General features: G+C 45.5%; 1 protein-coding gene across 1 annotated transcript in view; it reads left to right on the top strand.

Moving 5' to 3' along the window:
• LOC106570218 (protein FAM135B) overlaps positions 1–23635 on the top strand; it is a 58484-nt gene extending 34849 nt beyond the window's left edge. The window contains exons 6-20 of the mRNA XM_014142305.3: positions 798–971; positions 1392–1524; positions 8311–8464; positions 8625–8674; positions 9615–9770; positions 10964–11037; positions 11223–11377; positions 14571–16851; positions 17078–17244; positions 17484–17575; positions 17785–17882; positions 21227–21378; positions 21693–21803; positions 22291–22404; positions 22605–23635. Of these exons, the coding sequence (XP_013997780.1) occupies positions 798–971; positions 1392–1524; positions 8311–8464; positions 8625–8674; positions 9615–9770; positions 10964–11037; positions 11223–11377; positions 14571–16851; positions 17078–17244; positions 17484–17575; positions 17785–17882; positions 21227–21378; positions 21693–21803; positions 22291–22404; positions 22605–22810 (4117 nt within the window). The 3' untranslated portion in view covers positions 22811–23635. The remainder of the gene's footprint in view (positions 1–797; positions 972–1391; positions 1525–8310; positions 8465–8624; positions 8675–9614; positions 9771–10963; positions 11038–11222; positions 11378–14570; positions 16852–17077; positions 17245–17483; positions 17576–17784; positions 17883–21226; positions 21379–21692; positions 21804–22290; positions 22405–22604) is intronic.
• Positions 23636–23838: the final 203 nt, after the last annotated feature.

Here is a 23838-nt window from a genome sequence, read left to right as displayed (position 1 = left end):
TTTTGAGAGGTCCTCAGTTAGTAGTGCTGAGGTCCAGGTCTTAATGATGTCCTGCCAGTGAAAAGCCTCTGGCTCTAATAGACTGACAGACTGCATAGTCAGGAAAAAAACAATAGTCCATTAAAAACACTACTATATCACGTCTCTGTGTTGTATGAGTGTGTATGTGTGTATGTGTGTGTGTGTGTGTGTGTGTGTGTATGTGTGTGTGTGTGTGTGTGCGTGTGTGCGTGTGTGCATGTGTGCACGTGTGCGTGTGTGTGTGTGTGTGCGTGCGTGCGCGCATAAAGGATGAGTTACTGTTGGATCTGCATATTTGGATCTGTCCCTCCAAGTGTGACCTCTTTGTGTTTGTGCTCAGTAGGTACTGTGGGCCACAGATAGATGATTTGTAATGGCTCCTGGATGGCTCATTAAACATCCCATTTGGAGCCCTTACAACTTCTCAGACGTTGCTGCTCAGAGCTGATACTACTTGGAGTCCCCCAGTGTTAGTGTGTGTAGAACATGACCAATTTCAACTTTCAACTTTATTGCCCCAGAGGGAAATTCGTTTTTCACCATACTTGGATGCTTTTTTGAATTGACTATTGTCCTAGCTGGATAATAGCAGTTAAATAACCCATAACGTGATGTCCTTTAAACAGGTAATAGTTGGCAATGTTGCACAATGCATTTAAAACTGGCATCTGCTATCCTTGGCACATGTATGATGCTGTGACTGTATAATGTTCTGACATGACCTGCCACTGTTGTTGTCCTCAGGCTGGGTTACATACTAACTCTGTTGTCTCTAGGTTAGGGGACATCGTGACAGTCCCAGTCATCAGCAGTAGAACCCTGGGTCTCCACTTTCACCCCAGGAGAGGTCTCCACCACAATGTACCTGTGATGTTCGACTACTTCCACCTGTCCGTCATCTCTGTTTCCATACACGCATCCTTGGTGGCCTTGCATCAACCGCTCATCAGGTAATACTGTGTGTGTGTGTGTGTGTGTGTGTGTGTGTGTGTGTGTGTGTGTGTGTGTGTGTGTGTGTGTGTGTGTGTGTGTGTGTGTGTGATCCGTGCTTATCTACTTTACCACCAACATGTCACACTGATGCTCACTACTTAGCTGTCACACCACGTATCTCCTCTAATGTTAGAATGGGTTTAGTTTGGCAACCTGCTCTGAGAGTGCATCCACTGGCCTGCTACTTTAATAAATAGTTTTCTTAACACTTAAGTGATAAATCCTGCTGCCAATATCTTAACGTGAATGTTCAGCCATCCATTACCCTGATTAACCATTACTCTGAGAGCTCTATTGATTACATAAGGACTAACTGCTCTTCTCTCTCTCTCTTTCTGTCCCCCCCTCTCTATCTCTTTCCATCCCCCTCTCCATAGTTTTGCCCGTACAGGGAAGGGTTCCTGGTTGGGGAAGGGCTCTCCAGAGAACGGTACTGATGCGTCAGCCATGGGGGTATCCATGGAGAACCTGATGTTTGGGGCTGGATACTGCAAACCTGTCATCACAGAGGTACGGTCAACTCAAGTCAAAGTACATTGTAAGTGTATGATTACAAGGTCTCTCAATAAACTTTACAGAGGACAGTAATTGATCAACCCAAACAAGCCTAGTCTTTGACTTTAAAGGATTCGAAAGGGCAATCTGAATTTGGGAAAGCAGCCTACAGAGTTCACACTGAAGATGAGAGAACCAGGAGACAGAATATCTGAATCAAAGCTCTATCTGTGTGTGTTCTGTGTGTTTTTGGTTGCAGTAGCTACACAGGTAAACATGTTCACCTGTGTATGGGTCAGTTAGCGTGACTCTTCCTCTGTCTCTCTCTCTTTCTCTCTCTCTCTTTATTTCTCTCTCTCTCTTTATTTCTCTCTCTCTTTTTCATTCCCTCTTTCTCTCTCTCTCTCTCTTTCTCTCTCTTTTTCATTCTCTCGCTCGCTCTCTCTCTCTCTCTCTCTCTCTCTCTCTCTCTCTCTCTCTCTTTCTCTCCCTTTCTCTCTCTCTCTCTATATATATACACTATTGTAAGGCCAGGTTATCAGCCAGGTCCCTCTAGAAGTATTAGAGACAGTTTTAGTCCCCCACATGGACCCACATGATGAGTACTATTAATGTCTCATTAACCCACATGGCCAGACCAGCCTCGCAGGACACCGAGGCAGCGTCCCAAATAGCACCTTATTCCCTATATAATGCTCTACAGAGCCCAAGACACTGGTCAAAAGTAGTGCATTTTGTAGAGAATAGGGTTTCATTTGGGACACTGCCCGAGGCTGGCAGGACACTGAGACAGGCTAAGCTACTGTAGCCTGGTGTCTAGAGGAGAAACAAGGGTTCATCTGCCTCTGGAGAAGAAGACTAAGAATAATAGTATACACTAGTGAGGGTTTCTACAGGTGTAAAGGCTCGTTTAGTGGGGTGAGAGCCGTGGGAAGCCAGAGAAAGTGCTTAGCTGGATTGATACATCAGACACCACTCACGTGTCTCTCGCTTCTGGAGGTGTGTGAGGGTGTGTGTTTGAGGTGTGTGTGCGTGTTTGTATGAGGTGTGTGTGAGGGGTGTGTGCGGGTGTGAGTGATAACTATATGGTTGTGTACATCAAAAAGAGAAGCTATTTTTCATTCGATCATTACGATGTGTCTCATCCAGCCTAGGTCATTTCCTGTATGGTCGGACACTACTGTGATTGGAAAACCTGTTGGTCACACAAACATGTGCCTCATTACCACACCCCAATCCAGCCCTTCGGCCCTGTGGGCAGACGTCGCAGACTAAGCAGTAAATCTTAATGAGAGTTGGGCTTGTCCCCCGCAGTCCCCTCCTCTCTATTTGTCTCTCTTGTTCCTTGGTTACACACACACACACACACACACACACACACACACACACACACACACACACACACACACACACACACACACACACACACACACACCCTAGGCTCGGCCCCCCTGTTCCTGGGTTTTACACAGCGCCTCCAACAGGGAGCTTTAATAAGCACTGCATTTAGCCCGGCGGGGGGGCGATGTTTGATCCCCGTAATGAGTTCTCCTCCAACCGCCATGTAGCTTAAATGTACCTGCATGTGAAATGTGTACAGAGCACAGTGTGTGTGTGTGTGTGTGTGTGTGTGTGTGTGTGTGTGAGAGAGAGCATGCGTGTGTGTGAGCCATCCCTCTCTCCCTTTCTCCTCTCTTCCAGCCCTTATTTATTTAAGGCTTTCTACCTGGAGGGTATAAGCACATTTTCAGCACTTTCACTGCTGGAGTGTTTCCATGCTAACCAAGCTACTTTTTCACTTTTTTATTCATTATTAAGAGTGTCGTTGTTGCACAATCTGGACACGTGTCGTTGGAAAATTTCATCGGTATCAGCTGAATTATAGTGGTGCTGCCTCTCTTGTGGTGGGCAGGAAATGGATGTTGCCTTTCTTTTTCCATTTTGACCTTTCACGTTTCCTCATTGGTTTAAATAATGTGTATCTCAGAAATATCAGAGGAGATAAAGATACATTTTCTGAGAGCCCCTGTTAAGAGTGAGATACTCGTCTTCGACCCTGGTAGGGTGGTTGAGAATGTCAAGTAGCAATGCAAGAGGATAAGGCAGGATATCTTCAAATAATACTGAAAGCACACAGTCTTTCAGCGAGAGAGAGACCTGTCCTGCTATTTTTACCAGCTTGTCTGTCTGACAAGCTGCTGGCTTGTCCCTTGTTCCCGTTGTATGTAGATGTAAAGTGAGCCATAGAAATAGAATTACTAGATTAGGAATTCCCATTCATGTTCGTGTTCAGTAATTCTTAGGTCTATTTTTATCAGAGCAGATGGACCCCCCGTGACTAGGTCTCCCACGGTGCACTGCAGCAGCCATCCGATCCAGTATGTCACCTGAGTCCTCAGCCCTGTGTTCCAGGAGCAGACTGCCAGCTTCACATGACACTGCTGCTGACAAATGGGACTTAAGAAGACTGTAATACAGTATCCAAAGAAAAACACATCTACTGTATTTATACAGAATGTCTCGGACCCTCTTGCTTGGTAAGCTACTCTGGCTCCCCAAGTCCCCTAGTGGGTATACACTACACAAGGCGGACTTCCTCTCTGGGTGGAACGCAACGACGACGTGGAGAAAAGTGCGCGCTGCTCCAAGAAATCGGACTCCGCCCTTGCACACGCTCAGATGCCGATCGACAGAGTGAAGTGTGTAGAGACTCTTAGACTACGAGTTGGGTAGAGGTTGAACAGAACACAGCTCATCCATTGTCAGTGAAGAAGAAACTGTTTTGCTTTGTGGGGGAGGGGATAATGACTGCGTTCACAGTGAAAGAAATAGCTATTTTTGTTCTTTGCCTCTGTAGTTGCTTCAAGTCCCAACCCCCATATCCCAGCATGCCTCTATAAAGGTAAAAGGAATTCTGAAAGTAAACATACAGGTGTTGCTTCCTGGTTGTGGAGGATCCAGCAGTAGTATCTGTTATTACAGAGCAGAGTACAGCATTGATGATAGGGCCCTGTGCTTTACTGCCCCCAGGTAAATTATAGTTGGCCTTCAAACTCACACACACCAGCATTACATGCCTTTGAAGCTAACACACATACACAGGCATTATCCACACACCAGCATTACATGCCTTTGAAGCTAACACACATACACAGGCATTATCCACACACACACCAGCATTACATGCCTTTGAAGCTAACACACATACACAGGCATTATCCACACACATACCAGCATTACATGCCTTTGAAGCTAACACACATACACAGGCATTATCCACACACCAGCATTACATGCCTTTGAAGCTAACACACATACACAGGCATTATCCACACACCAGCATTACATGCCTTTGAAACTAACACACATACACAGGCATTATCCACACACCAGCATTCGAGCGTTGGGCCAGTAACCGAAAGGTTCCTGGATTGAATCCCCGAGCTGACAAGGTAAAAATCTGTCATTCTGCACCTGAGCGAGGCAGTTAACCCACTGTTCCCCAGGCATCAAAGATGTGGATGCTGATTAAGGCAGCCCCCCGCATCTCTCTGATTCAGAGGGGTTGGGTTAAATGTGGAAGACACATTTCAGTTGAAAGCATTCAGTTGTACAACTGACTAGGTCTCCCCCTTTCCCCTTACATGCTTTTAAACAAACTGCCAAAACAGCCAGAACAACCAGCCAGTCACAAGAAGATGGACCCAACCCAGGGAACTGTGACAGGGGCCAGGAGCGTCCCAAAGGGCTGGGGCCTGTGTGTGTTGGAACTGGGATGGGGTCAGAGGTGACCTGTCCCAGTCTGACCTGACCCTGCCTTGTCTCTAAAAAGATGACAGCCGGCATCTGACCCGATGGGTGTTGTTTGGGTCCTTGACTAGAATAACTTCTTTCACAATCTTACTCTTGACCTGGATATGTAGTAGCTGGGCTTTGTGGCTCCTATTGGTTGCAGAAGAGACCAGAACTGGTACTGTAGGTTACAGGCCTGTACAGAGAATAGGATGAATTTGATTGTCCAGTGAATGCTCTGTGAGTTTGGGGTTAGAGAGCCACCTGCTGGGGAGAAATAGGAATACTTTCCCTAAAATGGAACTACACAGTAACATCATTGGGGGACAGATTTGATCCATTACCTTCCCTGTAAGAAATATTGTATGAAACATCACCAGTGATCGTTACTGATGTCTGGGTAGTTTGTGGTTACTGGGTAGTGTGGGGTTAGTTAAAGGTCATTCTGCTCCTGTCTTCTACATCTTCCAGTGCCACGACCACATCCATGTGTTTTACTACTGGGTAATAAGCTATGTTTAGGAGCTGCTTGTGTCCAAAAGATGATTTGATCCTCCGGTAGTTACTGAGACTTTACACATTGGTGTTAACTCAGTAAACAAGGTCCATAACAAGGTCCTGTTCCAGACCAAGGTCAATTACAAGGCTACACGGAGGGAGTTCATCGGTTCTTACTGCGGAGGCCGTAAAGTCCCAGTATGTGAACTTGGCCGTCATTAGCAGCTCGTTATCTTTTGATCTAGACGGAGTAACCAACATTTTCTTTTCTTCCCTGTCTCTCTTCATCCCTGTCTCTTCCCTTGTCTCTCCTCTCTCCGTCTCTTCTCTCTCCCCTGTCTGTCCTCTCTCCCATGTCTCTCGTCTCTCCCCTGTCTCTCCTCTCTCTGTCTCTCCTCTCTCCCATCTCTCCTCTCTCCCATGTCTCTCGTCTCTCCCCTCGTCTCTCCCCTCGTCTCTCCCCTTTCTCTCCTCTCTCCCATGTCTCTCGTCTCTCCCCTGTCTCTCCTTTCTCTGTCTTTTTCCTCTGTGTCTCTCCTCTCTCCCATCTCTCCTCTCTCCCATGTCTCTCGTCTCTCCCCTCGTCTCTCCCCTCGTCTCTCCCCTTTCTCTCCTCTCTCCCATGTCTCTCGTCTCTCCCCTGTCTCTCCTTTCTCTGTCTTTTTCCTCTGTGTCTCTCCACTCTCCCCTGTCTCTCCTCTCTCCCCTGTCTCTCTCCTCTGTGTCTCTCCTCTCTCCCATGTCTCTCGTCTCTCCCCTGTCTCTCCTTTCTCTGTCTCTCCTCTCCCTCGTCTCACCTCTCCACCCCTTCTCTCCTCTCTCTGTATCTCCTCTCTCCGTCTCTCCTCTCTCCCCTGTTTCTCCCCTCTCTGTCTCTCCTCTCTCCCCTGTCTCTCTCCTCTGTGTCTCTCCTCTCTCCCCTGTCTCTCCTCTCTCCCCTGTTTCTCCCCTCTCTGTCTCTCCTCTCTCCCCTGTTTCTCCCTCTCTGTCTCTCCTCTCTCCCCTGTCTCTCTCCCCTGTCTCTCTCCTCTGTGTCTCTCCTCTCTCCCCTGTCTCTCCTCTCTCCCCTGTCTCTCTCCTCTGTGTCTCTCCTCTCTCCCCTGTCTCTCTCCTCTGTGTCTCTCCTCTCTCCCCTGTCTCTCCTCTCTCCCCTGTCTCTCTCCTCTGTTTCTCTCCTCTCTCCCCTGTCTCTCCTCTCTCCCCTCTCTCTCCTCTGTGTCTTTCCTCTCTCCCCTGTCTCTCCTCTCTCCCCTGTCTCTCTCCTCTGTGTCTCTCCTGTCTCCCCTGTCTCTCCTCTCTCCCCTGTCTCTCTCCTCTGTGTCTTTCCTCTCTCCCCTGTCTCTCTCCTCTGTGTCTTTCCTCTCTCCCCTGTCTCTCCTCTCTCCCCTGTCTCTCTCCTCTGTGTCTCTCCTCTCTCCCCTGTCTCTCTCCTCTGTGTCTTTCCTCTCTCCCCTGTCTCTCCTCTCTCCTCTGTCTCTCTCCTCTGTGTCTCTCCTCTCTCCCCTGTGTCTCTCCTCTTTCCCCTGTCTCTCTCCCCTGTCTCTCTCCCCTGTCTCTCCTCTCTCCCCTGTCTCTCTCCTCTGTGTCTCTCCTCTTTCCCCTGTCTCTCTCCCCTGTCTCTCTCCTCTGTGTCTCTCCTCTCTCCCCTGTCTCTCTCCCCTGTCTCTCTCCTCTCTCCCCTGTCTCTCTCCTCTGTGTCTCTCCTCTCTCCCCTGTCTCTCCTCTCTCCCCTGTCTCTCTCCCCTGTCTCTCTCCTCTGTGTCTCTCCTCTCTCCCCTGTCTCTCCTCTCTCCCCTGTCTCTCTCCTCTGTGTCTCTCCTCTCTCTCCTGTCTCTCCTCTCTCCCCTGTCTCTCTCCCCTGTCTCTCCTCTCTCCCCTGTCTCTCTCCTCTGTGTCTCTCCTTTCTCCCCTGTCTCTCCTCTCTCCCCTGTCTCTCTCCTCTGTGTCTCTCCTCTCCCCTGTCTCTCCTCTCTCCCCTGTCTCTCTCCTCTGTGTCTCTCCTCTCTCCCCGGTCTCTCTCCCCTGTCTCTCCTCTCTCCCCTGTCTCTCCCCTGTCTCTCTCCCCTGTCTCTCCTCTCTCCCCTGTCTCTCTACTCTCTGTATCTCCTCTCTCCCCTGTCTCTCTACTCTCTGTCTCTCCTTTCTCCCGTCTCTCCCTTCTCCCCTTTCCTGTATCTCTCCCCTCTTCCATGTGTTTATTCTCTCTCTACTCTTCCTCTCCTTCTCCACTCTCCTACCTTCTTCCTGTCTCTCCCTTCTCCTCCCTCTTGTCTCTCCCTTCTCCTCCCTCCTGTCTCTCCCTTCTCCTCCCTCCTGTCTCTCCCCTCTCCTCCCTCCTGTCTCTCCCCTCTCCTCCCTCCTGTCTCTCCCCTCTCCTCCCTCCTGTCTCTCCCCTCTCCTCCCTCCTGTCTCTCCCTTCTCCTCCCTCCTGTCTCTCCCCTCTCCTCCCTCCTGTCTCTCCCCTCTCCTCCCTCCTGTCTCTCCCCTCTCCTCCCTCCTGTCTCTCCCCAGGGTAGTTTCTATGTCCCCAGTGAGAACTGTCTTCAGAGAGCTCACACGTGGCATGGTAGACTCTGTCGCCTCCTACTGGTGGTACACCGAGGCCTACGTTCCTACTACACCACTCTGATGAAGGAGATACCACAGCTGGACCAAGTGGAAATAGGTGAGGCAACAACATGTTACAATAGCATTTCCTCAATATTTAGCTATGTCTATGTGGCAATCAATCAAGTCAATTATTTTGTTGTTCAAAATAATGTATGATACTTCGTAGACTTGAGCTATGCTGTAGTAATCTCTTTCTCGTGTCTTTCTCTCCACAGAGGAGCTACCTGTGGAAGAAACATTAAATCAGCTCACAATAGAATTACAGGTATGTGGTGTACGAGACATACAGTACTGCTAAAAACCAAGATCAACATTTTATATTAGCTATGCTTTCTTTCCTCTGTTCTACTAGCTTTTCCATCAACAATTTGTTCTTAGCTGCCTAATTAAATAAAGGTTAAATAAAAAAAAAATTAATAAAAATTCCATTATACATTTTTTTACTTGGACAATGGACAGGTAACTGCCAAAATAAAGGAAACACCAACATAAAGTGTCTTAATAGGGCATTGGGCCACAACGAGCCAGAACAGCTTCAATGCATAGATTCGACAAGTGTCTGAAACTCTATTGGAGGGATGCAACACCATTCTTCCAAATAAATTCCATAGTTGGTGTTTTGTTGATGGTGGTGGAAAACGCTATCTAGGGCGCCACTCCAGAATCTCCCTTAAATGTTCATTTGAGTTGAGATCTGGTGACTGAGATGGCCATGGCATATGGTTTACATCGTTTTCATGCACATCAAACCATTTAGTGATGGGGGCATGGCCATGGTAGCCAAAATAATGGCCTTCCCAGCATTTTTATACATGACCCTAAGCATGATGGGATGTTAATTGCTTAATTAACTCAGGAACCACACCTGTGTGGGAGCGCAGCCTGCTTTCAATATACTTTGTATCCCTCATTTACTCAATAGTTTCCATTATTTTGGCTGTTACCTGTACTATATATCTAAGATAGCAGTGGCATCTGGATAAAGTCATTGAGTATTTAAAGATATACTATCTGTATCCACTCTCTTCTCCTCCTCTAGGTTCAGGGAGGCCATGAGAAGGAAGCAGAACATATCAGTAGAGACCTGACCCAGCTCTGCTCCACCTAACGTGCCCTTTGACCTCTAACCAGCCTCTAACCCTTCTTACCAGCACCACACACTGACCCTAACCCTCGTCTGTCTCCTTTCTCCTCTCGTTCTCTAGTTGCAGGATGTCCATGACAAGGTAGCAGAACAGATCAGTAGAGATCTCACCCAGCTCTGCTCCCAGCTGTCGGCTTTGTGGACCCGCTTCCTGGAGGCTGTCGTACCCAACATACATATCCTGTCCCACCTGGCCCAGGAACACCACACACTCAGGGTGAGCCCTAACCCCTGACCTCAAACCCCTGACCTCCTCAGGAACATCACACACCCCCCTACATACTATCTGATATATTATGAAGTATATAACACTAGAGGACGAGGCCTTGAACCCTCCAGAGCCCACTATTCTGATTAGGTTTCGTGTGTGTTAAATTGCGTAAGAGTATTACAGCCAGATAAAACACACCAGCTGATGATTAGTTCCTATAGACCTCAATGCCTTGAATAGACATTATATCTGAGAATCCCAAATGTAATTTGCATTTAATCATTGGAATGATTCATATTAATGTAAGACTATTCCCACTCCTCTCCTCAGTGTTGCTAGCAGGTCTCCAGGCTCTTGTCTCTCACAGTGTTAGTTTCATCTCTCCTGTCTGTCTGTCTGTCTGTCTGTCTGTCTGTCTGTCTGTCTGTCTGTCTGTCTGTCTGTCTGTCTGTCTGTCTGTCTGTCTGTCTGTCTGTCTGCTGTCTCTGTCTCTGTCAGTCTGTCATAATGAACACAGTATGTCTCCATCACAGGAGGTTGGTGGCACCTTAATTGTGGAGGACAGGCTCGTGCTAATGGCTGGAGCGGAATAGGTGGAATAGTGTCAAATACATCAAACACATGTTTTGATGACATTCCGTTAGCTCCGTTCCAGCCATTATTATGAGCTGTCCTCCCCTCAGCATCCTCCACTGGACTCTCCATATTAGTTTACCTTCAGGGGTTAGTTTCATGGTTCCACCCACAGGAGGGTGGGATTTCATTGAACATTTATTCTGTAATTATCCTGAGGAACAAACATACAGAAATACTGTAACACTGTTTCTTGACGTTCCTGACTGTCTGTCTATGTGACTTTATAACAGGAGGCAGGTTTAGATACACTTTAGTGGGATTTTTGTATTTATTTCTGTTGAAGGGATTTTTATACATGACCCTAAGCATGATGGGAGGTTAATTCATTGCTTAGATAACTCACATCTGTGTGGAAGCACCTGCTTTCAATATACTTTGTATCCCTCATTTATTCAAGTGTTTCCATTATTTTGGCCGTTACCAATACTTTTACACCATTTCTCTTTTTGATGTTGTTATTTTGAAGATCAAATCATTGCCTTTTGTGCATACAGTACTAACTCGGTAGGTTTCTCAGTGAGGAAATGAAGATGGTTTTGGTTTGTATTTTGTGCTGATGTCAGGTCAGGCGGTTTTCAGAGGCATACTTCTTCACAGAACACCCCAAAGAGACATCCCTGACATTTCAAGAGGACCTGTGAGTACTGCCATTCCAGGAGCACAATGATGCAGCTTTGTCACTCTGTTTTAGATTTAATTTGATGTTGATGCTTTATCTAAGTCATACTTCTATGACTGGAGAAAAGGTAGGCCTAATGTGTTTGAGTGATTATGACAGATAGCAAAAAGTCTTCTACTTTATCTTCTATCTCCTGGTTAAAGGATCAACAGACACGGTCAGATAGCTGTGGAGGTGCGTAACTCCAACTACCTGACCAGGATGCCACCATTACCTGTAGAGTGCCTAGACATTGATGGAGACTGGAACAGCCTGCCTATCATCTTCGAAGACAGATATGTAGAGTCTCCACGGACAGGTGAGTTGACTAAGTCCAGGATATCATTCAACAGCGATAGACTTTAACCCTTGGCCTACAATTTCTGCGGCCCCGCAGAAATCTAATAAAAATAATACAAAAATCCCCATTAAAATCTGTCTGTTTAAGCTAGAGAGATATGTGTTGTTTTTTTGCATGGGCTGCGTTTCAATCCACCGAATCTGCCGATATCGCCCTTCTGCATCTGCGGTGAAAGGTGGCAGAGATAGAGTGGTGTTTGTCATACCATAAGACATCTAGAAAATCTGTCTTCTGTAGCTTCTGAATGGTTTGGCTTACAAACGATTATGACCACTATGCTCTAGGACGCCCACAAGCCTCACAAGACTCATCTGAAGGCCCCTGGTACCAGTTAAAACAATGTATGGAAGTATATATGGAGATAGTTTAGTACCATAATTTCCGGACTATTAAGTGCACCTGAATATAAGCCGCACCCACTGAATTTTTAAACAAATATTATTTTGAACATAAATAAGCCGCACATGTCTATAAGCCGCAGGTGCCTACCGGTACCGGTACATTGAAACAAATGAACTTTACACAGGCTTTAACGAAACACGGCTTGTAACAAAAATAAATAGGCTTTAACGAAACACGGCTTGTAACAAAAATAAATAGACTTTAACAAAACACGGCTTGTAACAAAAAAGAAAAAATTAGCAGTAAGCTTTAGTTGTCTTTTTGCACTGAGTCAATTCCTCACGCTGCTGTTTCCAATGTCTTATCATCGACTCATTAAGATCAAGCTCCCGTGCAGCAGCTTTATTTCCTTTTCCAACAGCCAGATCAATCGCCTTCAACTTGAAAGCTGCATCATATGCATTTCTCCGTGTCTTTGCCATGATGAGGGTGACAAAATGACTACCGTAATCAGAATGATGGGAAATTTGAGAGCGCTCGATTTAATCTAAACAGTAAACAAAAAAGTTTTTGACCTTAACCCGTTCGGCAATTTCATTGGTCTAATGAAAGCGTCATGCCACCAAAAAACTGAGCACGTCACAGAATGTTTTTTGGGAGAAAAGAAAATTGAAAGCGGGAAAAATCCATATATTAGCCGCGTCATTGTTTAAAACCTGTTGGGGATAGGGGGCAGTATTTACACGGCCGGATAAAAAACATACCCAATTTAATCTGGTTACTACTCCTGCCCAGTAACTAGAATATGCATATAATTATTGGCTTTGGATAGAAAACACCCTAAAGTTTCTAAAACTGTTTGAATGGTGTCTGTGAGTATAACAGAACTCATATGGCAGGCAAAAACCTGAGAAGATTCTGAACAGGAAGTGGCCTGTCTGACAAGTTCTTGTTCATCTTGGCTCTTTTTATTGAAGACTGAGGATCTTTGCTGTAACGTGATTCTTCCTACGGCTCCCATAGGCTCTCAGAACCCGGGAAAAAGCTGAATGATATCGAGGCAGCCCCTGGCTGAAACACATTAGCGCGTTTGGATAGTGGCCTGTCAGAGGACCATCAGACTGGGGCTCGTGCACGAGGGCACGAGATGTTTTTATTTTCCCTCTCTTTGAACGAAAACCACCACTCCCGGTCGGAATATTATCGCTTTTTTACGAGAAAAATGGCATAAAAATTGATTTTAAACAGCGGTTGAAATGCTTCGAAGTACGGTAATGGAATATTTAGAAATGTTTTGTCACGAAATGCGTCGTGCTCGTCACCCTTCTTTACCATTCGGATAGTGTCTTGAACGCACGAACAAAACGCCGCTATTTGGATATAACTATGGATTATTTGGGACCAAACCAACATTTGTTATTGAAGTAGAATTCCTGGGATTGCATTCTGATGAAGAACAGCAAAGGTAATAACATTTTTCTTATAGTAAATCTGACTTTGGTGAGTGCTAAACTTGCTGGGTGTCTAAATAGCTAGCCCTGTGATGCCGGGCTATCTACTGAGAATATTGCAAAATGTGCTTTCACCGAAAAGCTATTTTAAAATCGGACATAGCGAGTGCATAGAGGAGTTCTGTATCTATAATTCTTAAAATAATTGTTATGTTTTTTGTGAACGTTTATCGTGAGTAATTTAGTAAATTCACCGGAAGTGTTTGGTGGGAATGCTAGTCACATGCTAGTCACATGCTAATGTAAAAAGCTGGTTTTTGATATAAATATGAACTTGATTGAACAAAACATGCATGTATTGTATAACATAATGTCCTAGGGGTGTCATCTGATGAAGATCATCAAAGGTTAGTGCTGCATTTAGCTGTGGTTTGGGTTTATGTGACATTATATGCTAGCTTGAAAAATGGGTGTCTGATTATTTCTGGCTGGGTACTCTGCTGACATAATCTAATGTTTTGCTTTCGTTGTAAAGCCTTTTTGAAATCGGACAGTGTGGTTAGATTAACGAGAGTCTTGTCTTTAAAATGGTGTAAAATAGTCATATGTTTGAGAAATTGAAGTAATAGCATTTCTAAGGTATTTGAATATCGCGCCACGGGATTACACTGGCTGTTGAGTAGGTGGGACGCAAGCGTCCCACCTAGCCCAGAGAGGTTGCCGCGTGGGAAAAAAGTTGCGGATTATAGTCCGGAATTTACGGTATCTAAAATAAGGGGATAAATACATGTCAAATCTTTTTCTTATATCTCTCAGATAGATTCAGAACAAATTCAGAACGAACTTCCTTTAGATGCTTTTGAGACTATCTGTTGTTTCATGTAGTGAATCTGTTATTCAATTGGCTAACAGCAGTAATGCCAAATTCAATGTTTCATCCAATATGTTTTTTTTTTTTTTTTTGAATACCTTAGGGGGTTTTAAAATTCAATGTTTCATCCAATAATTGTTTTACATTTTTATTGAATGCTTAAGGGGTCTTAAAATTCAAATCAAATAGCTAAATGGTATGACCTTTTTAAAACATTTCCATATTTTAGCTTAGAGGATTAAAGGCAATTTCCTGATGTTAGTGGCGATCTTGATCGCTGATAGCTCAACAAGAATTCACCTTTAAGCAGTACATAGGTTGTTTATCTGTTTTAGTTTGAATCCTGACTTGAGTCTGCTTTTATTTGTGCTAACAATACTGTTTTATCTGGTTCAGATCCATACGTATTTAAGTAGTGTAGACCAGTATAATTTAAACATCTAGTATTAGCGTAAGACCTAACATTTTTCTCCATCTTTATGTACAGATTGGGGATCATATGCACCAACACATCTGCCCACCAGTGAGCAGACCATCCCCAAGCCTCCTGTCACTGATGCAATCTTTAGTCCTCCTGCCCTGGACCAGCTCGCCAGCGCACCAGAAATACCAACCCAGGAGCCTAAAGACAGTGAGGCTACGTACAGGTCTCTCATAGGAGAGCAGAGCACCAGCATTATTACTGACAAGATAGGTTCTCCATCTATTGAGACTCCAGACCCAGACCAGGCAGAAACAGACCGGGGAGAGCCAGCCCAGCAAGGGGATCCAGAGGAGCAGACTGAGACAGAGGAGATCTCAGAGGAGAGCCCTGGTTTAGGCCAGAGGTTTCTTACAGTCAGACCCACTGATGTGGATCCGTTCAGAGGAGAGGCAATGCTGATGGTCTCCTCCAATCACAAACACTGTACAGACCCACAACATACTTCTAACAGTGAAGACACGACTTGGAAAGACTTGGAGAACCACCAAGACATCATCACACAGAGATACCAGAACATTATCAGTACAGGAATTGACTTGGATGTAGAAGAGAAGGACGTTGCTATAGATGCTAACAGCAAGGATGTTCCTCTGAGCAGTCTAACCACTAACCCCCAGGCTCCACTCAAAGATCATCCCCTCACGCCCCCTCTACCTACAGACCTGAGGAGAGAACTGGCCAACCGAGGGGTGGGGGTTGGTGGCTCCAAGATCCTAAACCGCTCCCCCTCCGTCATCTCCGACTCTGGCATCGAGAGTGAGCCCAGCTCGATGGCCTGGCCCCTGGACGTTTATCGGACGGGAGGAGGGCGCCCTCTGGAGGAGAGCCTGGTACTGCAGCGTCTGGCGAGGAGACACCCGGCCCACCGCAGTTCCCTGGAGGGCCTGCAGACAGAGAGCGGAATCAGCGGGGGCAGCCTGCCCAGTGGAGGGGGTGGCAGCGCTGGCATCCAGGCCTCCCTCACCTCCATCTCCTCCCTGCCCTACGAGGACGACGAGGAACAGAGGAACCAGCTCAGTAAACTGACCAAGTCTGTCTCGGCTCCTCAGATCTCCAGCCCTGAGGACACAGAGGAGGACAAGGGAGGAGCGGAGGAGGAGGTAGACACGGAGAGCGAGGGGACCAGCGGGTACCAGGACCAGGAGGAGGGATACACGACCATCTCCACTGCTGCCACTAATGTAACGACTGGGGATTTGATCAGACACCTGGAGTCCTTATCCGGGGTTAACCACTCTTCTCTGGAGGACATCCAGGAGGGAGAGCTGCCTGAGGTTGGTCTGTTTGACTGGGGAGCAGCTCCCTCACCACCCCAGCAGGTGACCAGAGCTCCTCAGGAGAGTGGTTGTGATCTTAAAGAAACTCTTAGATCTAATGAATCTGCTCTGCCGACGGCCCTGTCAGACACTCGGGACATGAAGGCAGTGTTAAGTGGCATTAGTCGAGTTCCTGAAGTCTTGCTGTTCCAACAGTATGTTGAAGGCCATGATGATGTGAAGGATCCAGCTATAGTCCGTCAGATGGAGGATAAGAACCATCACAGAGGAGACAGCAGTGGTGTGTTAAACTCAGTTGACCCAGGTCACTGTGAAGTAGAGATCGTCCCCTGTAGCTGTGAGACCAAACCCTGTGAACATGACAGCAGTGTGCTGGTGGATGATGTGGAGGATAATCCAGTCAGGAATGACTGTCAGAGTCTCCATCAGATTGGGTTGAACGACCTTGTTGACCAGGAACGGCTGGATCATCACCAGACTCCGTCCCAGAGCCTCCATCGGGTCGGGTTGCGTGACCTAGTGGTGGTCTCACAGAGGAAGAGCCTCCATGACCCCAGGCCTATCCCCTCTATCCCCAACCACACAGAGAGACCCATCCACCTCCTAGGCCTTATTTCCAATGATACGACCAGGCCTGATGACCTCAAAGGGCTCCCGAGCAATGAGAGAGAGCAGCTGGATCTCAACGGTCACACCAAGCCGGCTAAGATCCCCAGTAGCTCGGGGTCAGGGACGAGCTCGGGGTCAAGCTCAGGGTCAAACTCAGGGTCAGGCCTATCCTTTATGAACAGGAAGATGGTGGAGGTGGTGAATATGTCTGTGTCCTGCGCTCCGACCTGTCTTCCCTTCTCCTCCGTTGTCCGGGACTCACCGTCCATTAGCGGCATCTCCACTCGACAAGCCACATCCCCCATTACCCATCAGCCCCTGGGCTCCTTCGGCATCATCTCTTCGTCCTCGTCCAATGCCCTGGGGCCAGATGACGAAACAAACGAGAGGATGCTGCAGTGAGTTGTTTTATCTTTCTAGTTTTAGAATGAGAAGAAATGCTGCAGTGAGTTGTGGGGAACCAGTCATAGATGTGTGAGAAGTCAGTCGTTTTCATTGCTCTTTGACCTCTTTGATGATGAGTTCTTCTAAGCATGTGCATATGCATATAACATTGTGATTTCCCATAATGATGCTGTTGTGATTTCCCATAATGATGCCACCTCTGCCTGCGTTGTGTTCCAGTTTCCACAGGTCCAAAGAGGATCTGGTGAAGGAGCTGGTATTCCAGGCAACCCTGTACAGTGACCTCCCTCACCTGGCCTCCGACCTGCCCTACTTCCCCCCTGAGGAGGAGGATGAGGAGTTTGAGGATGGCATACACCTGGTCGTCTGTGTCCACGGCCTTGATGGTGAGACCAATCAATCAATCAATCAAATCAACCAGATCAGCCAATCTTCTGATCCACCAGGTTGTATATGTCGTTGCCTGGATGATAAAACATCACACAATGTTGTCCAATGCTAGAACAATAAAGCTTTACTCAAAAGAACTGAATAGTTCAGAATATGATTTGGGTCCCCCCTCTATACTTACATACTGATCAGGGCCAGGAGTTTAAAGCTGTATTGTTGTATTGTCTCCTCCTAGGCAACAGTGCAGACCTTCGCCTGGTGAAGACCTTCATAGAGCTGGGATTACCAGGGTCCAGACTGGACTTCCTCATGTCTGAGAGAAACCAGGTAAAATACAGAATATTCTGCCCGCACATTAATGCAATAAACATTGATTTTAGAGAATTGATAATAGGTATGAGCGAATCCTGTGAATATGCTTTCATTTTAGGCTACGTATGCCAGATCACCGTTGTAAATAAGGTATTTTGATCTCAGTAGGATTTCCTGGTTAAATAAATGTGAAAATGTGTTGTTTTCTTCTTCCTTGTCTACAGACTGACACGTTTGCAGATTTTGACACCATGACGGACAGGCTACTAGACGAGATTATCCAGCACATTCAGCTGTACAACCTCACCATTGGACGAATAAGGTCAGTATCCTAACCACTACACAACATTAAAGTCATTTTTCTAAACACCACACAACATTAAGGTCAGTTCCCTAACCACCACACAATATTAAGGTCAGTTCCAACCACCACACAACATTATGGTCAGTTCTAACCACCACACAACATTATGGTCAGTTCTAACCACCACACAACATTATGGTCAGTTATAAGTAGCACACAACATTAAGGTCAGTTCTAACCACCACACAACTATAAGTTCAGTTCTAACTACCACACAACATTACGGTCAGTTCTAACCACCACACAACATTAAGGTCAGTTCTAACCACCACACAACATTAAGGTCAGTTCCAACCACCACACAACTTTATGGTCAGTTCTAACTACCACACAACTTTATGGTCAGTTCTAACTACCACACAACTTTATGGTCAGTTCTAACTACCACACAACATTATGGTCAGTTCTAACTACCACACAACTTTATGGTCAGTTCTAACTACCACACAACATTATGGTCAGTTCTAACTACCACACAACATTATGGTCAGTTCTAACCACCACACAACATTAAGGCCAGTTCTAACTACCACACAACATTACGGTCAGTTCTAACCACCACACAACATTAAGGTCAGTTCTAACCACCACACAACATTAAGGTCAGTTCCAACCACCACACAACTTTATGGTCAGTTCTAACTACCACACAACTTTATGGTCAGTTCTAACTACCACACAACATTATGGTCAGTTCTAACTACCACACAACTTTATGGTCAGTTCTAACTACCACACAACATTATGGTCAGTTCTGACTACCACACAACTTTATGGTCAGTTCTAACTACCACACAACATTATGGTCAGTTCTAACTACCACACAACATTATGGTCAGTTCTAACCACCACACAACATTAAGGCCAGTTCTAACTACCACACAACATTATGGTCAGTTCTAACTATCACACAACATTAAGGTCAGTTGTTCTAACTACCACACAACTTTATGGTCAGTTCTAACTACCACACAACATTAAGGTCAGTTCCAACCACCACACAACATTAAGGTCAGTTCTAAGTAGCACACAACATTAAGGTCAGTTCTAACCACCACACAACATTATGGTCAGTTCTAACCACCACACAACATTAAGGTCAGTTCCCTAACCACCACACAATATTAAGGTCAGTTCCAACCACCACACAACTTTATGGTCAGTTCTAACTACCACACAACATTATGGTCAGTTCTAACTACCACACAACTTTATGGTCAGCTCTAACTACCACACAACTTTATGGTCAGTTCTAACTACCACACAACATTATGGTCAGTTCTAACCACCACACAACATTATGGTCAGTTCTAACTACCACACAATATTAAGGTCAGTTCTAACTACCACACACTATTAAGGTCAGTATCCTAACTACCACACAATATTAAGGTCAGTATCCTAACTGTCACACAACATAAAGACACAGTACAGCAATAGGAGGCAATGGAGAAACAAAATTGATGTAGTATTCTATATAGCCAGTAGATGGCAGCATATGAATACATGATGATATTCCCTGGCAGGTCCTCAATTGCCTTCTCCTTGCGTCCTCTCTCCTCATCTCCTTCTCAAAACCCATTGGAGGAGAAAGCCAGAGGTCCCTCCCCTCTGACCTTCTCCAATGGGTTTTGCGAAGAAGACGAGGAGATGGTACGTTGAGATCTTCCCCATGGCCTTTTATCAATTCGATTTGCTCACCTCCTCCATCCTCTCTCCTCCGTCCTCTCTCCTCCGTCCTCTCGCCTCCTTTTGAAAAGGTCAAAGTTAATGAAGGAGAGTTAGCAAGGAGAGTCAGCGTGGGTGGAAATGTGCTTGCTTGAAATGACACGGTCCTTCTCCACTCACAAGTCATTAGTCAAATGACGTTCACAGGTGTGGATCCCAAAATAAATGTGATCAAAACAAATAAAGTTATTTTTGCACTATAAAAATAATAAGTAGTGTATTGTTTTTAAACGTGTGCATGTAATTCTCCTCTGACAAAGCAACATCTGATTTAAAGGGGGTGTGGCAGATTTCCACTTGTCGGTTTCCAGGTCATGGAGGAGGAGCGAGGACGGAGGATGGACTTTTGCCCAAACGAGAACCCCCCCCCCCCCCCATCTCAGCTCAATTCCAAACCCTATCAAACTGATGGCCAGTTAAAGCAGAGGACGCTGGTGGGAGGAGCTATAGTAGGATGGGCTCATTGTAATGGCTGGAATGGAATCAATGGAACGGCGTCAAACATGCGTTTTCCATATGTTTGATACTGTACCATTTATTCCAATCCAGCAATTACAATGAGTCCGTCCCCCTATAGCTCCTCCCACCAGCCCCCCTCTGAGTTAGAGAAGGTTTTAATAACCCAGTAATGGAGGATATTCCCATGCACTGTCAATCACTGTCAATTGATATGAAGAACTGAAACTTTTAAATAGTTTTATTTAACCTTTATTTAAATAGGCAAGTCAGTTTAGAACAAATTCTTATTTACAATGACAGCCTACCAGGGAACAGTGGGTTAACTACCTTGTTCAGGGGCAGAACAACAGAGTTTTACCTTGTCAGCTCGGGGATTCGATCCAGCAAACTTTCGGTTACTGGCCCAACACTCTAACAACTAGGCTATCTGCCACCCCGGCATATTTTTCTCCGCAGCATAACACTTCTAATGGGTCCAAGTGCAGTAATTCATCATGTACAATAATTGCCCTAAATATGCCAATGTTCCTATCTGAGTTTCTGGGTATGCTATTTAAGTATGTATTCTTTTCAACATTGTTTATACTCTGAAAAACTGTGACTAAAGACATGGAGTACCACAGAAGCAGCTGTCTCTCTCCACATCGCCTCTATATTTAGTGTTAGAGGAAACCGATGAAGAAGTTGTTAGGAGCTGGTGTTGAGGGAAGCTGCCCAGTACTTTGATGATGGTGATACCACTGTAATTAGCAGATGGGAAATTAACATCTAAGGAAATCTAGTGTCTCATTGACTACTGGGACAAAGCAGCTCATTATTCTAGCTACCACTATTGTAGCCATTAAAACGGCACGACGGCGCCTTGCTTTGGAGGACGGTTATTTGAACATTAATCATTTATTTGGAGTTAAAAGCAGATTGGATGAGCTACCCTCATCCTGAACACTTTATACTAATAGAGTAAATACCAGGGGGCCAAAGAATTGGAGGCACTTATTTCTGTGCATAGCTTCTATTCTGGAGGTCTTCTCATTGGGTACTCTTTCATCTAACGAGATCTGGGTAGCAGCAGAGTGATTTCTCTGTTGTGTTTGTCACCTCTTTTCAACCCTCAGTTTCATCGGTCACTCTCTGGGGAACGTGATCATCCGGTCGGTTCTGACGAGGCCTCGGTTCCGCTGCTACCTGATCAAACTGCACACCTTCCTGTCTCTGTCCGGACCACACCTGGGAACTCTGTACAACAACAGCACGCTGGTCAGCACAGGTGAGGTGGGGAGTGGGTCAGTATGCCTACCTACTTGGACCTTTGAAATCCTTGCAAAACCTAGGCCATTGTTGACTCAGCATGGAGAATAGAAAGAGCTCTTTGCAGATATGTACTGTCTTACTGCAAGGAGTGTTTCTGATTCTGGTCTTCGTCTTACCATTCTGTGTAGTAATTGCATTCAGCTCTGCTCTGTCCTCCTCCCAGTGTCTTCAAAGGGGGAAGTGTATGTCTAATTCAGAGGACTGTTACAGGTCTGTGGCTGATGTCTGTGGTTGTTACAGGTCTGTGGCTGATGTCTCTGGTTGTTACAGGTCTGTGGCTGATGCAGAAGCTGAAGAAATCCGGATCGTTGCTGCAGCTTACCTGCAGAGATCATACCGATCCTCGGAAAACCTTCCTCTATCTCCTCAGCCAGAAACCAGGTAGGTACTGCTATAATGGATGAGGAACTATACTGTAAGAGCACAATGAGTTTAAATATTCATAAATACATTTGGTCATCTTGTCTTTTTTTGATTTGTTTTCTCTTTTCCTCTCCATATCATCTGGCTAACTCAGACTCCACTAGCTAGCTAGCTTTGTTCTGGGAAGCCCTCCCTCCACTGTGTGAGATGAACAAAGCAAAGACACCTAGTAGATAAGCCAGAAAAAACACTTTTTTTCTTCGAGCTGTGCCGGGCTGACAAAATGATGCAAACCCTGTCATTTGAAACCCAGCAGTGCACTCCTTTAAAAGCACAGTGACAAGAGACACAAGAAAAAACACAGCTTTATCAGTCGAGGTCTGTCAAACGATGATGATGGCACCAAGTGATACATAAATATAACCTTACAAACACTTTTGCTCTCTCTCTCTGTCTCTCTGTGTTTGTCTCTCTCTCTCCACCCTCTGTTTGTCTGGTTTCTCAGGGCTCCAGTTCTTCAAGAATGTGGTGTTGGTGGCATCGCCTCAGGACCGATATGTTCCCTTCCACTCTGCCAGGATAGAGATGTGCAGGACTGCACTCAAAGACAGGACCACAGGTTAGCAACACTCACTGCAGCGCCTATGTTCTTATTGTTCTCCACCAAATGTATCTAAGAAGCATTTTATCATTTCATTAAATACAGAAAGCTTTTATCGTTCCGTCAGAGACTGAACCCTAACATGTGTCTGTCTGTGTTTCCACACTGTAGGTCTCCATGTAAACTAACTAACATGTGCTTCTGTCTCCATATCCAAGGTCCAGTGTACACAGAGATGATCAACAACCTACTCCAGCCGTTGGTGGGGGCTAAAGACTGTCGTCTGATTCGCCAGAATGTGTTCCACGCCCTGCCCAACACCGCCAACACTCTGATTGGCCGAGCCGCTCACATCGCCGTGCTCGACTCTGAACTCTTCTTGGAGAAGTTCTTCCTGGTAGCAGGGCTCAACTACTTTAAATAGAACTTCAAACTACTTAAAACAGTATTTCAAACTACATTAAAGGGATACTTCCGGATTTTGGCAATGAAATCCTTTATCTACATCCCCAGAGTCAGATTAACTTGTGGATACCATTTGTATGTCTCTGTGTGCAGTTTGAAGGAAGTTGCTAACTAGCTTTAGCGCAATCGCTATCTAGGGTTTGCGCAATGACTGGATGTCTATGGTAACTGCTAGCATGCTATATACCATAGACTTCCAGTCATTGCGCTAACGCTAGTCAGCATTTGCTCACAAAACGACCTCTAACTCCCTTCATACTGGATGCAGAGACATGGATAAAAAATGTATGAGTTCATCTGACTATGGGAAAGTGGAAAAAGGGCTTCATTGCCAAAAACCCGAAGTATCCCTTTAAATAGAGGCTCACCTACTTCCAGTACAGGCTCAAATACTTAAAGAAGAACCACTACTTCAAATAGAGCTGTAGCTACGAAGAAACTATTTGTATATATATGTATGTGTGTGTGTATGTATGTATGGCTTAGAGGGGCCCTAGGTCTATATGAAGATCTCCTTGTTGTGATAGGAGGATTTGGTGAGAGAAAGGGGGTTGCACCATCACTATATACAATGTGTGTGTGTGTGTGTGTGTGTGTGTGTGTGTGTGTGTGTGTGTGTGTGTGTGTGTGTGTGTGTGTGTGTGTGTGTGTGTGTGTGTGTGTGTGTGTGTGTGTGTGTGTGTATATACACACAGTACCAGTTTGGACACACCTACTCATTCCAGGGTTTTTCTTTATTTGTACCATTTTCTACATTGTAGAAATAAGAGTGAAGACATCAAAACTATGAAATAACAGATATGGAATCATGTAGTAACCAAAAAAGTGTTAAACAAATAAAAATAGTTTTTATATTTGAGATTCTTCAAAGTAGCCACCCTTTGACTTGATGACAGCTTTGCACACTCTTGGCATTCTCTCAACCAGTTTCATGAGGTAGTCACCTGGACTGTATTTCAATTAACAGGTGTGCCTTGTTAAAAGTTA

The sequence above is a fragment of the Salmo salar genome, chromosome 14, assembly GCF_965601325.2.
Source record: "Salmo salar chromosome 14, fSalSal1, whole genome shotgun sequence".
Classification (NCBI taxonomy): domain Eukaryota; kingdom Metazoa; phylum Chordata; class Actinopteri; order Salmoniformes; family Salmonidae; genus Salmo; species Salmo salar.
Note: the sequence above shows the minus strand (reverse complement) of the source record. Positions and strands in the feature narration are given on the sequence as shown.